Source organism: Bos indicus x Bos taurus, chromosome 11, assembly GCF_003369695.1.
Source record: "Bos indicus x Bos taurus breed Angus x Brahman F1 hybrid chromosome 11, Bos_hybrid_MaternalHap_v2.0, whole genome shotgun sequence".
Taxonomy (NCBI): Eukaryota; Metazoa; Chordata; class Mammalia; order Artiodactyla; family Bovidae; genus Bos; species Bos indicus x Bos taurus.
In genome coordinates, this window is record NC_040086.1 from 3,767,834 (window position 1) to 3,785,636 (window position 17,803).

The 17,803-nt window shown below is 43.1% G+C and overlaps 1 protein-coding gene across 1 annotated transcript in view; it reads right to left on the reverse strand.

Moving 5' to 3' along the window:
* LOC113900951 (cytochrome c oxidase assembly factor 5) overlaps positions 1 to 17,763 on the reverse strand; it is a 34,489-nt gene extending 16,726 nt beyond the window's left edge. The window contains exon 1 of the mRNA XM_027554661.1: positions 17,565 to 17,763. Coding sequence (XP_027410462.1) covers positions 17,565 to 17,663 — 99 coding nt within the window. The 5' untranslated portion in view covers positions 17,664 to 17,763. The remainder of the gene's footprint in view (positions 1 to 17,564) is intronic.
* Positions 17,764 to 17,803: the final 40 nt, after the last annotated feature.

Below are 17,803 nucleotides of genomic sequence, written 5' to 3' on the forward strand. Positions count from 1 at the left end.
CTCATCCAAACAACAAACAAGACAAAAACACAAACCCAATCATCAGCAGACAGAACTATCATCTCACTCAGCCCTGCCAGGGGGTAGGGGGGACAACTCACTCCCTCTACCAGAACACAAGCACATGCCACACCCTGCACAAAACTTATACAAACCACCAGACCGACCTCAGGAGGGCAGAAACCGAGAGGAAAAAAGAACTCAACCTCCAAGTCTCAGAAACAGACACCTCAATCACAATAAGTTAAAAAAAAAAAAAAGAAAGAAAATAAGAAAGAGAAATACTGTGTAAATGAAAAAACAACCTAGAAACACACAAGTCCAAATAAATGAACAGGAAGTAGGCAAACTACCTGAAAAAGAATTCAGGATAATGACAGTAAAGATGATCCAAACCTCAAAAGTAAAATACAGAAAATGCAAGAATCAATTAACAAAGACCTAGAAGAAATAAAGAATCAACATACAGAAACAAACAACACAATTAACTGAAATTAAAAATACTCCAGAAGGAATCAATAGCAGAATACCTGAGCCGGAAGGACAGCCAAGTGACCTGGAAGATAGAAGGGTGGAAATAACTGCCAAAGGGCAGAATAAAGTAAAAGGAATGAAAATAATTGAGGATAGTCTCAGAGACCACTGGGACAATATTAAACACACCGACATTCGAATTACAGGGATTCCAGAAGAAGAAAAGAAAAAGGAAGGGTATGAGAAAATTTTTTAAGAGAGTCTAGTTGAAAATTTCCCCAACATGGAAGACAAAATAATCAATCAAGTCCAAGAAATGCAAGAGTTCCATTCAGGATAAAAGGAGAAACACGCCAAGACAGATTCTAATCAAACTAACAAAGATTAAACACAAAGAAAGAATGTTTAAAGCAGCAAGGGAAAAGCAACAAGTAACATACAAAGGAAATCCCACACCTTTAACAGCTGATCTTTCAGCAGAAAATCTGCAGTCCAAAAGTGATATATTTAAAGTACTGAAAGGGAAAAATCTACAACCAAGATTACTCTACCCAACAAGGATCTCATTCAAAATTGATAGCAAAACCAAAAACCTTACAGACAAGGAAAAGTTAAGATAATTTAGTACCACCAAACCAACATTACAACAAATGTTAAAAGGACTTATATAGACAGGAAGTACAAGAGAAGAAAAAGATCTACAAAAACAAACCCCAAACAATTAAGAAAATGGCAGTTAGAATGTATATATCAATAATTACTTGGAACATAAATGGATTAAATGCTCCTAGCAAAAGACACAGACTGGCTGAATGGATACATTCAAGACCATATATATGCTGCCTACAAGAAACCCACTTCAGACCCAAACACACATACAACTGAAAGGAAGAGGATCGAAAAATATACTCCATGCAAATGGAAATCAAAAGAAAGCTAGGGAAGCAATCCTCGTATCCGACAAAACAGACCTAAAAGTAAAGAATATTACAAGAGATAAGAAAGGACACTACATAATGATCAAGGTATCAATCCAAAAGGAAGACATAAAAATTGTAAATATCTATGCACCCAATATAGGAGCACCTCAATACATAAGACAAACACAAATAGACATAAAAGGAGAAACTGACAGTAACACATAACAGTAGGAGACTTTAACACCCCACTTACACCAATGGACAGATCATTAAACTGGAAAATTAATAAGGAAACACAAGCCTTAAATGACATATTAGACCAGGTCGATCTCATTGATATCTTCAGGACATTCCATTCAAATGCAGAAGAATACACTTTCTTCTCAAGTGCACACGGAGCATTCTCCAGGATAGACCACATCTTGGGTCACAAGTCAAGCCTCAGTAAATTTAAGACTAGATATCAATTACAAGAAAATAACTAAAAACACAAACACATGGAGAGTAAACAATACATTTCTAAATAATGAACAGGTTACTGAAGAAATCAAAAGGCAAATAAAAAAACTCCTAGAAACAAATGAAAATAAAAACATGGTAACTCAAAACCTATGGGATGCAGCAAAAGCAGTTCTAAGAGGGAAGTTTATACAATACACCCCTACCTCGAGAAACAAGAAAAACATTGAACAGACAACTTAACTTTACACCTAAAACTGGAAACAGAAAAAGAACAACAACAAAAACCAAAATTAGCAGAAGGAAAGAAATCATAAAGATCAGAGCAGAAATAAATGAAGAAGAAATTTAAGAAAAAATAGTAAAGATGAATAAAACTAAAAGCTGGTTCTTCGAGAAGATAAACAAAATTGATAAACCTTCAGCCGGACTCATCAAGAAAAAAAGAGGAATCAAATCAACAAAATGAGAAAAGAAGAAGGAGAGGTTACAACAGACAACGCAGAAATACAAAGGATTATAAAACACTATTATGAGTAACTATATGGCAATAAAATGGACAACCTGGACGAAATGGACAGGTTTTTAGAAAAGTTTAATCTTACAAGATTGAACCAGGAAGAAATACAAATTATGAACCACCCAATTACAAGCACTGAAATCAAAATTGTGATCAAAAACCTCTCAAAAAACAAAAGCCCATAACCAGATGCTTTCACAGGTGAATTCTATCAAACATTTAGACAAGAGCTAATGCCTATCCTTCTAAAACTCTTTCAAAAAACTGCAAAGGAAGGAACATATCCAAAAATATTCTACGAGGCCACCATCACCCTGATACTAAAACCAGGCAAAGACAACATAAAAAAAAGAAAATTATAGGCCAATATAACTGATGAACATAGATGCAACACTCCTCAACAAATCTCTAGGAAACAGAATTCAATAACACATTAAAAAGCTCATACACCATGATCAAGTCGGGTTTATTCCAGGGATGCAAGGATTCTTCAATATATGCAAATCAATGTGATACACCATATTAACAAACTGAAAAATAAAAACCATATGATAATCTCAATAGATGCAGAAAAGGCCTTTGATAAAATTCAGCACCCATTTATGATAAAAACTCTTCACAAAATGGGCAGAGAAGAACCTACCTCAACTTAGTAAAGGCCATATATGATAAGCCCATGCTAAGTTGCTTCAGTCGTGTCCGACTCTGTGCAACCCCATAGACGGCAGCCCGCCAGGCTCCACTGTCCCTGGGATTCTCCAGGCAAGAGCACTGGAGTGGCTTAAGCCCATAGCAAACATTATTCTCAATGGTGAAACACAGAAAGCATTCCAAGATCAGTAACAAAACAAGGGGTTCCACTCTTACCACTACTATTCAACATAGTTTTAGAAGTCCTATCAATGACAATCAGAGAAAAAAAAAAGAAATAAAGGGAATTCAGATCGGAAGAGAAGAAATAAAACTGTTTGCAGATGACATGATACTACTATATGCAGAAAACCCTGAAGATACTATCAGAAAATTACTAGAGCTAATCAGTGAATTTAGTAAAGTCACAGGATACAAAATCAATACACAGAAATCACTTGCTTTCCCCTATACTAACAACAACAAAAAAAATCAGAAAGAGAAATTAAGGACTCAATATCATTCACCACTACAACAAAAAGAATAAAATATCTAGGAATAAACCTACCTAAGGAGACAAATGGAGAAGGAAATGGCAACCCACTCCAGTGTTCTTGCCTGGAGAATCCCAGGGACAGAGGAGCCTGGTGGGCTGCCGTCTATGGGGTCGCACAGAGTCAGACACGACTGAATCGACTTAGCAGCAGCAGCAGCAGCAGCAGGAGACAAAAGAACTGCGTACGGAAAATTATAAGACACCGATGAAAGAAACGGGATGACATAAACAGATGGAGAGACAGTCCATGTTCCTGGGTTGGAAGAGTCAATATTGTGAAAATGACTACACTACCAAATGCAATCTACAGATTCAACACAATCCCTATCAAAACACCAATGGTATTTTTCACAGAACTAGAACAAAAAATATCACAATTCATATGGAAACACAAAAGACCCCAAATAGCCAAGGCAGTCTTAAGAAAAATGAAAGGACCTGGAGGAATCAACCTTCCACACTTCAGAATATACTACAAAGCTAAGACAGTATGGTACTGGCACAAAAACAGAAATACAGACCAATGAAACAAGACAGAGAGCCCAGAGATTAAACCCATGCACCTATGGGTACCTTATTTTTGACAAAGGAGGCAAGAATATACAATGGGGCAAAGACAGCCTCTTCAATAAATGGTGCTGGGAAAACTGGACAGCTACATGTAAAAGAATGAAATTAGAACACTTCCTAACACCAAACACAAAGATAAACTCAAAATGGATTAAAGACCCAAATGTAAGATCAGAATCTATACAACTCTTAGAGGAAAACATAGGCAGAACACTCGATGACATAAACCAAAACAAGATCCTCTGACCCACCTCCTAGAGTAATGGAAATAAAAACCAAAACAAGTGGGATCTAATGAATCGTAAAAGCTTTTTCACAGCAAAGGAAACTATAAACAGGTGAAAAGACAACCCTTAGAAAGGGAGAAAGCAATAGCAAATCAAACAACTGACAAAGGATTAATTTCCAAAATATACAAGCAGCTCATACAACTCAATGCCAGAAAAACAAACAACCCAATCAAAAAGTGGGGAAAAGATCTAAACAGACATTTCTCCAAAGACATACAGATGACTAACAAACACATGAAAAGATGCTCAACATCACTCATTATTAGAGACATGCAAATCAAAACCACAATGAGATATTACCTCATACTAGTCAGAATGGCCATCATCCAAAAGTCTATAAACAATAAATTCTGGAAAGGGTGTGGAGAAAAGGGAACCCTCATGCACTGCTGGTGGGAATGTAAATTGATACAGCCACTATCGAAGATGGTACAGAGTCCTTAACAAATGAGGAATAGAACCAATGTATGACCCAGCAATTCCACTACTAGACATACACTCTAAGGAAACCAAAACTGAAAAAGACACCAACGTGCGTGTGCCCCAGCGTTCCCTGCAGCACTATTTACAATAACTAGAACATGGAAGCAACCTAGATGTCCACAGACAGATGACTGGGTAAAGACGCTGTGGTACATACACACAACGGAGTATTATTCAGCCGTAAAAACACACATATCTGAGTCAGTTCTGAGGTGGATGAAACTAGGGCCTATTATACAGAGTGAAGTTAAGTCAGAAACACAAGGCTATGGTTTTTCGTGTGGTCATGTATGGATGTGAGAGTTGGACTGTGAAGAAAGCTGAGTGCCAAAGAATTGATGCTTTTGAACTGTGGTGTTGGAGAAGACTCTTGAGAGTCCCTTGGACTGCAAGGAGATCCAACCAGTCCATTCTGAAGGAGATCAGCCCTGGGATTTCTTTGGAAGGAATGATGCTAAAGCTGAAACTCCAAGTACTTTGGCCACCTCATGTGAAGAGTTGACCATTGGAAAAGACTCTGATGCTGGGAGGGATTGGGGGCAGGAGGAGAAGGGGACGACAGAGGATGAGATGGCTGGATGGCATCACTGACTCGATGGACGTGAGTCTGAGTGAACTCCGGGAGTTGGTGAAGGACAGGGAGGCCTGGCGTGCTGCGATTCATGGGGTCGCAAAGAGTCGGACACGACTGAGTGACTGAACTGAACTGAACTGAAGGCATATATATGGAATCTAGAAAGATGATACCGATTAACTTATTTACAGGGCAGCAATGGAAAAACAGACATAGAGAACAGACTTATGGACACAAGGCGTGGGGAGAGGAAGGAGAGGGTGAGATGTATGGAGAGAGTAACATGGAAACTTACATTACCATATGTACAATAGAATGCCAACAGTAATTTGCTATATGACTCAGGGAACTCAAACAGGGATTCTGTAACAGCCTAGAGGGGTGGGATGGGGAGGGAAATGGCAGGAAGGTTCAAGAGGGTGGGGACATATGTATACCTATGGCTGATTCATGTTGATATTTGGCAGAAAACAACAAAATTCTGTAAAGCAATTATACTTCAATTAAAAAATAAATTAAAAAAAAACAGAACTGGACATGGAACAACACACTGGTTCAAAATTGGTTAAGGAATACAACAAGGCTGTATACTGTCACTCTGCTTATTTAACTTCTATGCACAGTACATCATACGAAATGCCAGGCTGAATGAAGCACAAGCTGGAATCAAGATTGCTAGGAGAAATATCAACAATTTCAGATATACAGATGATACCACTCTAGGGAGAAAGTGAAGAGGAACTAAAGAGCCTCTTGATGAGGGTGAAAGAGGAGAATGAAAAAGCTGGCTTAAAACTCAACATTTGAAAAACTAAGATCATGGCATCCAGTCCCATTCAGTTCAGTTCAGTCGCGTCCGACTCTTTGCGACCTCATGAATCACAGCACGCCAGGCCTCCCTGTCCTTCACCAACTCCCGGAGTTCACTCAGACTCACGTCCATCGAGTCAGTGATGCCATCCAGCCATCTCATCCTGTTGTCCCCATCTCCTCCTGCCCCCAATCCCTCCCAGCATCAGAGTCTTTTCCAATGAGTCAACTCTTCGCATGAAGTGGCCAAAGTACTGGAGTTTCAGCTTTAGCATCATTCCCTCCAAAGAAATCCCAGGGCTGATCTCCTTCAGAATGGACTGGTTGGATCTCCTTGCAGTCCAAGGGACTCTCAAGAGTCTTCTCCAACACCACAGTTCAAAAGCATCAATTCTTCGGCGCTCAGCCTTCTTCACAGTCCAACTCTCACATCCATACATGACCACAGGAAAAACCATAGCCTTGACTAGACGGACCTTTGCTGGCAAAGTAATGTCTCTGCTTATGAATATGCTATCTAGGTTGGTCATAACTTTCCTTCCAAGGAGTAAGCGTCTTTTAATTTCATGGCTGCAGTCACCATCTGCAGTGATTTTGGAGCCCCCAAAAATAAAGTCTAACACTGTTTCCACTGTTTCCCCATCTATTTCCCATGAAGTGATGGGACCAGATGCCATGAGCCAACTTTTTCACTCTCCACTTTCACTTTCACCAAGAAGCTTTTGAGTTCCTCTTCACTTTCTGCCATAAGGGTGGTGTCATCTGCGTATCTGAGGTGATTGATATTTCTCCCGGCAATCTTGATTCCAGCTTGTGTTTCTTCCAGTCCAGCGTTTCTCATGATGTACTCTGCATATAAGTTAAATAAGCAGGGTGATAATATACAGCCTTGACGTACTCCTTTTCCTATTTGGAACCAGTCTGTTGTTCCATGTCCAGTTCTAACTGTTGCTTCCTGACCTGCATACAGATTTCTCAAGAGGCAGGTCAGGTGGTCTGGTATTCCCATCTCTTTCAGAATTTTCCACAGTTTCTTGTGATCCACACAGTCAAAGGCTTTGGCATAGTCAATAAAGCAGAGATAGATGTTTTTCTGGAACTCTCTTGCTTTTTCTATGGTCCAGCGGATGTTGGCAATTTGATCTCTAGTTCCTCTGACTTTTCTAAAACCAGCTTGAACATCTGGAAGTTCACGGTTCACATATTGCTGAAGCCTGGCTTGGAGAATTTTGAGCATTACTTTACTAGCGTGTGAGATGAGTGCAACTGTGCGGTAGTTTGAGCATTCTTTGGCATTGCCTTTCTTTGGGATTGGAATGAAAACTGACCTTTTCCAGTCCTGTGGCCACTGCTGAGTTTTCCAAATTTGCTGGCATATTGAGTGCAGCACTTTCACAGCATCATCTTTCAGCTGGAATAGCTCAACTGGAATTCCATCACCTCCACTAGCTTTGTTCGTAGTGATGCTTTCTAAGGCCCACTTGACTTCACATTCCAGGATGTCTGGCTCTAGGTCAGTGATCACACCATCGTGATTATCTGGGTCGTGAAGATCTTTTTTGTACAGTTCTTCTGTGTATTCTTGCCACCTCTTCTTAATATCTTCTGCTTCTGGTAGGTCCATACCATTTCTGTCCTTTATCGAGTCCATCTTTGCATGAAATGTTCCCTTGGTATATCTAATTTTCTTGAAGAGATCTCTAGTCTTTCCCATTCTGTTGTTTTTATTACTTCAAGGCAAATAGATTGGAGAAAAGTGGAAGCAGTGACAGACTTTATTTTCTTGGGCTCCAAAATCACTGTGGACAGTGACTGCAGCCATGAAGATGCTTGCTCCTTGGAAGAAAAGCTATGACAAACCTAGACAGCATATTAAAAAGCAGAGAGATCACTTTGCTGACAAAGGTCCATATAGCCAAAGCTATGGTTTTTCTAGTAATGTACAGATGTGAGAGCTGGACCATAGAAGGCTGAGCATGGAAGAATTGATCCTTTCAAACTGTGATGCTAGAGAAGACTCTTGAGAGCCCTTGGACTGCAAGATCAAACCAGTCAATCCTAAAGGAAATCAACCCTGAACAGTCATTGGAAGGACTGGTGCTGAAGCTGAAGCTCTAATACTTTGGCCACCTGATGTGAACAGCCAATTCACTGGAAAGGACCCTGATGCTGGGAAAGACTGAAGGCAATAGGAGAAGGGGTGGCAGAGGATGAGATGGTTGGATGGCATCACCAACTCAATGGACATGAATCTAAGCAAAATCTGCGAGACAGGGGAAGAGAATAGAGCCAGGTATGCTGCAATCCATGGGGTCAGAAAGGACTCAGTGATTGAACAACAACAAATGTGGGATATAAATTCTAAAACAACATGTTCATTACCTTAAAATATTTTGAACAAATATTCAGCCATAAATTGAACACAAAGGCACTTAAACATATGGGACACACGGAAGCACCTACAGAAAGTATATTTTACAATTTAGAGAGGCAAGACTAAAATTTTACTTTAAAATTTCACTACTTTAAAATTTCTTTTTGAATGCCATACCCTTTAATTTTTCTAGTAACTAAACACCCATAAGGACTACTCTATTAAAAAAAAAAAAAAAATCAGAACTGCCCCAGATCGGTTTAGCAGGAGGTTAAAAGTAAATACAAGCTATTCCTGCCAGGGTTTCCCTGGTGCCAATGTAGGAGACAAGGGTTCCATCCCTGGTCCGGGAAGACCGCACATGCCGAGAAGCAACTAAGCCGTGCACAACTACTGAAGCCCGTGTCCCAAAGCCCACATGTCACAACTTCTGAAGCCCAACCAGTCTAAAGCTAGTGCATCCAGAGAGTAGCCCCTGCTCGCCACAACTAGAGAAAAGCCCACATAGCAACGAAGACTCAGCACAGCCAAAAATAAATAAATACAATTATTTTTAAAAAACATATTCCTGTTTACATGAGCCTCCAATAGCAGGTAGGAGGTGTACCCATGCTAGTGCTCCCTGCACTGTGAGCAAGCCACACAGCATGGTGGGGCGGTGCTGAGGGGAGCAGGGGGCGGTGCTGAGGGGAGCAGGGGCGGTGCTGAGGGGAGCAGGGGGCGGTGACAGAGGGGAGCAGGGGGCGGTGCTGAGGGGAGCAGGGGGCGGTGACAGAGGGGAGCAGGGGGCGGTGCTGAGGGAAGCAGGGGCGGTGCTGAGGGGAGCAGGGGCGGTGCTGAGGGGAGCAGGGGGCGGTGACAGAGGGGAGCAGGGGCGGTGCTGAGGGGAGCAGGGGCGGTGCTGAGGGGAGCAGGGGGCGGTGCTGAGGGGAGCAGGGGGCGGTGCTGAGGGGAGCAGGGGGCGGTGACAGAGGGGAGCAGGGGCGGTGCTGAGGGGAGCAGGGGCAGTGCTGAGGGGAGCAGGGGGCGGTGCTGAGGGGAGCAGGGGGCGGTGCTGAGGGGGCTCCATTTCCCGGGAGCATGATGTATGCAACACCATCTGGAAAAAGGAGACTGAACTTGGATTTTCTGAATCACATGAGGTTTAATGACATTAAACTGTCAATTCATGAGGGGAAAAAATTCAAAACCTAACATCTTATTACTATTAAAAAAATAACAAGTAAATAAAACATGTACTGCTTATAAACATTAGCTTCATGAATTACTTGACAATATACAGGAAGATCACGGAATCTTCCTCATCAAAGAGAGTTCCAATGCAAAATGAGTCAAGCATATATGTCTGAGAATAAAAATGATTCTGTTCGATGTTAACTTTAAAAGCCCAAACAGCTACAATTAGGTGCTCTAAAAACTGAACAGCTTTAGTGCCAGTTCTCAACACTTCAGAAAAATGTTAATAAGGCTGGCTGGAGTACTACTTAAGTAGAAACACCTGGTATTTAAATTGTGCCTGCGCCTCCATCATCAGGGATTTCCCCTCAAGCAGATTTTTGACACCACAACCCCACCACTACAGTCACTCCCCAAAACCTTTATTTTGCAAGTGCCAGTCACACTCCTAGTTTTCTCTGTGAAAAAAAGCTACAGGATACATCTATGGCGTTCCTGATCCCAAGAATTCTGGCCACATTCCAGTCTTCATGGCTGCTTGGCCCTAGATTTGAATGGTCATTTACTGGGTTGTCCAAAAAGTTCATTCAGGTTTTGTAATAGAATGGTATGGAAAAACCTGGATCAAGCTCTTGGCCAATTCAATAAATACCACAGTGAACCTCAAAAGTGAACCAGAACAGAGCAGTAAGCTTCTCTGCACTGTTCCTCCTTCAGACTCTGTAATGAGGCTGCAAACACGAACAATGTGCAGAGAGAGAAAGGACTACAATTATACAAAAGACTGTAATCTATAAACTGACGCTTCCTTAAAATGTATTTAAGATGCCATCTTTTTCACAAGCTTTCAACCCATACTGCCAACTGCCTAGTGGGAAGATCCATCTAGCTAAAACACCTAGGAGAGAAATGTTACTTCATCTTCCTCCAACCCCTTAACAATCACTCTTTTATGGCTGAGCTGGATTAACCAGCCATTTTGCAGCTGGGCAGCATCATGTGACTAAGGTCTAGCCAACGGAATATGTAGGGCACTGGAAAGTCAAACTTCCGAGTTGGTCCTCAAGGGAAAGTGGCTTGCCCACTCTCCCACTCACTCCACCAATGTCACCAGGCTTGACGACGTGGCAGCATGGCATTCTCAGACCATGAGTGTGAGAGTAACATCCTATCTCTCATCACAGCACCCAACCCCACAGATCAACAGTGTTTAGATCCATGAAAGGCAGGATCAAACTAGATCCCAATTACAGGCACAAGAGCAAAAAAGAGAATTCTCTATGGTATTTTAAGCCAGTGTTATTCCTGTCTCTGTAACATTTACCTGAATCTATAAACTAATTAATACACTCCCACGCTTATTTGCCTTCTGAGGTCAAGATTGGTGACTCCCAAACATGGCTGTGTCCAAAAGCCAAGCTGGGACACTTTTAATTTATAAGGGAGACAGAGAGCAGTGGAATCTGTACTTTTAAGGGCTCCATCCCCAACGCCAGGTGATTCTGATAAAAAGCCAGCAATCAGGAAGCTGTTAACAGAGACACAAGGGAGATAAATTGTAGTTGAGTTTCCTGGGCACAGTTTTCAACCTTTTTGATCTCCAAGGAATCATAAAATCCTAAGAAGTTTATCTGAAAGATGCCTTTTGAATCTGCTTTTTCCTGTGTCTCTTCTCCAGCCCCACTGGAGTTTACATCCTTAGCATCATTACCTGGCATTTCTCTGAGCCCCTACAGTTGCTGGACTCTCTCACTGCAGCCCCAAAACTAAATATTTTATGTTGAATTCTTCCCTAAAGTGAGGTCCAGAAGTTTTTCAGGTGGGGCTCACTATCTGTCAAAAGACTGGGTTAACTTCCTTACTCAAGGAGCAGAGAAATCAAGAACCTTATCATGAATGTGGCTGCCACACAAAGCAGGCATTTCCCTTGGTCTGAGTGCCCATGGGGAGGGCTGGAGCTGCAGTGACACCAGGGGAAGGGAGGGCAACCTGCTGGGTGTGCATGACTCAGTGTTTCGCCTCACTATTGCCCCTTTCCAGTCCCGCTGAAGTGACCGTTCAGGATGAATTTAACACAAACTGCAAATGCACTTCCATTTAAGAGACTGTTTATAAATACAATGACACGTTCTCCTAGTTGACCACATTCAGCAACAAAAAGGCCGTGTACTCAATGGGGGCAAGGAGCGTCTGTGCTTCACATCCTGGTCATTCTCTCTGCCTACAGCTTTCCAGCTTCCCAGAGGTCATTTATCTGTGTCCTGCAATCAGACTTGGCACTCAACTGTTTGCTAAATCAACCCATCACTGCAAAAACCAATTCAGGGTTCTCCTTATCACCAGTGTCCTCTTCCACTTCCAAAGTTTCTTTCCTCAGTCCTACTCTGCGCCCAAGCCCCTCACTCTGACACACCAGGGCCATTGTCCATGGCAACCTTTCTCTCCTCCTCCAGCCCAGCTTCTGGGTGGCCCTCCCACATCTCCCTGATTTTTCTGTACATGCTGTTGTTTCAGAGTCTCCCCACAGCCACCACAGCCTCCACTCCTTTACTTCATCAACTGCTGCTGCTGCTAAGTCACTTCAGTCGTGTCCGACTCTGTGCGACCCCACAGACGGCAGCCCACCGTCTCTGGGGAGCCATAGACAGGCTCCCCCGTCCCTGGGGTTCTCCAGGCAAGAACACTGGAGTGGGTTGCCACTGCCTTCTCCATCATCAACTACTACTCAACCTTTAAGACTCAGAGCAAAGGTCACCTCCTCTGGTGAGAAGTTTCCAAACTCTCAAGCAAAATAAGCTGCTCTCCCTTGGGCACCCAAGGCACTTTGCTCCTCTACTCATTAAACAAGTATTTACCAAAGCTCACCCAGTCCTTCCTTGTAGCTCAGCTGGTAAAGAATCTGCCGGCAACATGGGAGACCTGGGTTTGATCCCTGGGTTGGGAATATCCCCTGGAGAAGGGAAAGGCTCCAGTACTCTGGCCTGGAGAATTCCATGGACTGTACAGTCCATGGGGTCGCAAAGAGTCAGACACGACTCAGCAACTTTCACTTCACACAGCCCCTGTCAACACCAGTGAACCAAATGTAAATCATCAATTAGCAGAAACACCAATATCGCCAATATCATTGATGTCCATATTTGGGTAGTTGTCTTTCCTTTGAAATAAGGGCAACTTTCTGAAATTACATCTCCAGATGCAAGAATAACCACAAGCAACTTGCTGCAGGGTTGGCAGCACTTGAGTGCAGCAGTGTGTACCTGGGACCTTTGTACAAAGGAGGTCGCCATTATCCTCATTACCTCCACCATAGTTTGGCCTCAGGTCAAATGACATGGAACACAGACCCGATTATCAACAGAAAATTGAGTTAAAGACTTATTGAGCACGGCCCCACCCATCAGAACAAGACTCAGTTTCCCCCTCAGTCAATCTCTCCCATCAGGAAGCTCCCATAAGCCTCTTACCCTTCTCCATCAGAGGGCAGACAGAAAGAAAACCACAATCACAGAACACGAACCAATCTAATCACATGGACCACAGCCTTGTCTAACTCAATGAAACTATGAGCCATGCCGTGTAGGGCCACCCAAGATGGACGGGTCATGGTGGAGAGTTATGACAAAATGTGGTCCACTGGAGAAGAGACTGGCAAACCACTTCAGTATTCTTGCTTTGAGAACTCCATGAACAGTATGAAAAGGCAAAAAGATAGGACACTGAAAGATGAACTCCCAGGTCGGTAGGTGCTCAATATGCTACTGGAGATCAGTGGAGAACTAACTCCAGAAAGAATGAAGAGATGGAGCCAAAGCAAAAACAACACCCAGTTGTGGATGTGACTAGCGATAGAAGCAAGGTTTGATGCTATAAAGAGCAATACTGTACAGGAACCGGAATGTTAGGTCCATGAATCAAGGCAAACTGCAAGTGGTTAAACAGGAGATGGCAAGAGTGAACATTGACATTTTAGGAATCAGCGAACTAAAACGGACTGGAACGGGTGAGTTTAACTCAGATGACCATTATATCTACTACTGTGGGCAAGAATCCCTTGGAAGAAATGGAGTAGCCATCACAGTCAACAAGAGTCCAAAATGCAGTACTTGGGTGCAATCTCAAAAACAACAGAATGATCTGTTTCCAAGGCAAACCATTCAATATCACAGTAATCCAAGTCTATGCCCCAACGAGTAACGCTGAAGAAGCTGAAGTTGAGCAGTTCTATGAAGACATACAAGACTTTCTAGAACTAACACTCAAAAAAGATGTCCTTTTCATTAAAGGGGATTGGAATGCAAAAGTAGGAAGTCAAGAAACACCTGGAGTAACAGGCAAATTTGGCCTTGGAGTACAAAATGAAGCAGGCAAAGGCTAATAGAGTTTTGCCAAGAGAACACACTGGTCATAGCGAACACCCTCTTTGGTCATAGTGAACACCCTCTTCCAACAACACAAGAGAAGATTCTACACATGGACATCACCAGATGGTCAACACCAAAATCAGATTGATTATATTCTTTGCAGCCAAAGATGGAGAAGCTCTAACAAGACTTCTGACTCTAGCAAGTCAGCAAAAACAAGACTGGGAGCTGACTGTGGCTCAGATCATGAACTGCTTATTGCCCAATTCAGACTTAAATTGAAGAAAGTAGGGAAAACCACTAGACCATTCAGGTATGACCTAAATCAAATCCCTAACGATTATACAGTGGAAGTGACATATAGATTCCAAGGATTCAATCTGATAGAGTGCCTGAAGAACTATGGACGGAGGTTTGTGACACTGTACAGGACGCAGTGATCAAGACCATACCCAAGAAAAAGAAATGCAAAAAAGCAAAATGGTTGTTGGAGGAGGGCTTAAAAATAGCTGTGAAGAGAAGAGAAGCAAAGGACAAAGGAGAAAAGGAAAGACATATCCATTTGAATGCAGAGTTCCAAAGAATATCAAGGAGAGATAAGAAAGCTGTCCTCAATGATCAATGCAAAGAAATAAGAGGAAAACAATAGAATGGGAAAGACTAGAGATCTCTTCAAGAAAGTTAGGGATACCAAGAGAACATTTCATGCAAAGATGGACTCAATATTAAGGACAGAAATGGTATGGATCTAACAGAAGCAGAAGATATTAAGAAGAGGTGGCAAGAATACACAGAACTATACAAAAAAGATCTTCACAACCCAGATAATCACGATGGTGTGATCCCTCACCTAGAGCTGCTGCTGCTGCTAAATCGCTTCAGTCGTGTCCAATTCTTAGTGACCCCATGGACTGCAGCCTACTAGACTCCTCCGTCCATGGGATTTTCCAGGCAAGAGTACTGGAGTGGGGTGCCGTTGCCATCTCCTAGAGCTAGACATCCTAAAATGCGAAGTCAAGTGGGCCTTAGGAGGCATCACTACAAACAAAGTTAGTGGAGGGGATGGAATTCCAGTTGAGCTATTTCAAATCCTAAAAGATGATGCTGTGAAAGTGCTGCACTCAATATGCCAGCAAACTTGGAAAACTCAACAGTGGCCATAGGACTGGAAAAGGTCAGATTTCATTCCAATCCCAAAAAAAGGCAATGACAAAGAATGCTGAAATTACCACACAATTATACTCATCTCACATGCTAGCAAAGTAATGCTCAAAATTCTCCAAGCCAGGCTTCAATAGTACGTGAACCGTGAACTTTCTTATGTTCAAGCTGGATTTAGAAAATGCAGAGATCAAGCTGCCAACATCTGTTTGATCATGGAAAAATGAGAGTTCCAAACATCTACTTCTGCTTTACTGACTACGCCAAAGCCTTTGACTGTGTGGATCACAATAAACTGTGGAAAATTCTAAACAGATGGGAACACCAGACCATCTGACCTGCCTCCTGAGAAACCTGTATGCAGGTCAAGAACAAGTGAGAACTGGCCTTGGAACAACAGACCGGTTCCAAATCAAAAAAGGAGTACATCAAGGCTGTATATTGTCATCCTGCTTATTTAACTTCTATGCACAGTATATCATGAGAAATGCTGGACTGGATGAAGAACAAGCTGGAATCAGGATTGCTTGGACAAACAGCAATAACCTTAGATATGCAGATGACACCACACTTATGGAAGAAAGCAAAGAACCAAAGAGCCTCTTGAAGAAAGTGAAAGAGGAGATTGAAAAAGTTGGCTTAAAGCTCAACATTCAGAAAACGAAGGTCATGGCATCTGGTCCCATCACTTCATGGCAAATAGATGGGGAAACAATGGAAACAGTGACAGATTTTATTTTGGGGGCTCCAAAATCACTGCAGATGGTGACTGCAGCCATGAAATTAAAAGATGCTTGCTCCTTAGAAGAAAAGTTATGACCAACCTAGACAGGATATTAAAAAGCAGAAACATTACTTTGGTAATGGTAACTAAAGGTCCATCTAATAATAGTTCTGTTTTTTTCAGTAGTCATGTATGGATGTGAGAGCTGGACTATAAAGAAAGCTGAGCACCAAAGAATTGATGCTTTTGAACTGTGGTGTTGGAGAAGACCCTTGAGAGCCCTTTGGACAGCAAGGAGATCCAACCAGTCTATCCTGAAGGAAATCAGTCCTGAATATTCACTGGAAGGACTGATGCTGAAGGTGATAATCCAATACTTTGGCCACCTGATGCGAATAACTGGCTCACTGGAAAAGACCCTGATGCTGGGAAAAATTGAAGGCAGGAGAAGGGGACGACAGAGGATGAGATGGTTGGATGGTATCACCAACTCAATGGACATGAGTCTGAGTAAACTCCGGGAGCTGGTGATAAGGAAGCCTGGAGTGCTTCAGTCCGTGGGGTTGCAAAGAGTCGGACACGACTGAGCGACTGAACTGAACTGAAGGGCAGAATCCAGGTTTGCCAGTCGACTTTGAACTTCACTGGGCTTCCCAGGTGGCGCTAGTGGTAAAGAACTCAGTTGCCAGCGCAGGAGACACAAAAGACACGGGTTCGATCCCAGGTCGGGAAGATCCCCTGGAGGCGGGCACGACAACTAACTCCAGTAATTCCTGCCTGGACCATCCCATGGACAGAGGAGCTTAGAGGGTAGGGTCTACAGGGTCGCAAAAAGTAGGAAACGACTAAGGCACGCGTGATATCAGATTGGCTCCAGAGAAGACCTGTGACTGTACTGAGGGAGATAGCAAATTCCTGTCTCCCATCACAGCACCTAAAACCACAAGTTCAACGGTAGGGGGCGCAAGATACAAAGTGTGAAAATAAAAAAGCTGCCTCTTGGACAGCTTATCCTGGAATACACAGAACTCAGCAACAAGTTCAGACCAGCACAAAGTAAATACAGCATCTATTCAGCCACAACTGAACTAAGAAAGGAGGTTTCACGAGGCAACACAGTATGCCAGGTTCATGTAATTATCTGCGAATTTACTGGTTCTCATTTTCGAGGGCTCCAGAAACCTGTGATACTCTCCTATATGCCACCAGAACCCAGCAAAGCAGCAGCATTTCGTGTTTCAGGATTCGAGATGGTTTAAACTTTACAAAAACCCAAAGGGGCAGCACCGTTCTCTCCAATTTCACTATTGGGAAGTCAGGTTCCAACAGTGGACTCGCCCAAGTTCATTAAGTTGGTGGACACCTAAGACCGCGAACTCGGAGGCACGACTCAGCCACCACTGGGGCCCGCTAGGGACCCTCCGCCAGCCTCGCCTCCCCGCTTCGGGCCTCGGTCATCCGAGCGCCAGGCCGCGCTACCTTGAGCACGCAGTCAGACTGCAGCAGACACAAGCCCAGATCCTCCTTCACGCCCGCGCACGCGCCGCCCTCAGGCTTGTCCTCGTAATACCGGGGCATGACTGCGCCTCCAGCTGGCCGCGGCCTCCACCCTCTCCTTCCGAGATGGCCCAGACTCCTCAGGACGCCAGTGACGCTGCGGCGGGCGGAACCGGAAAAAGAGCGGTAGCAACCACTTCCGGTGGGCGCGCGGCGAGAGA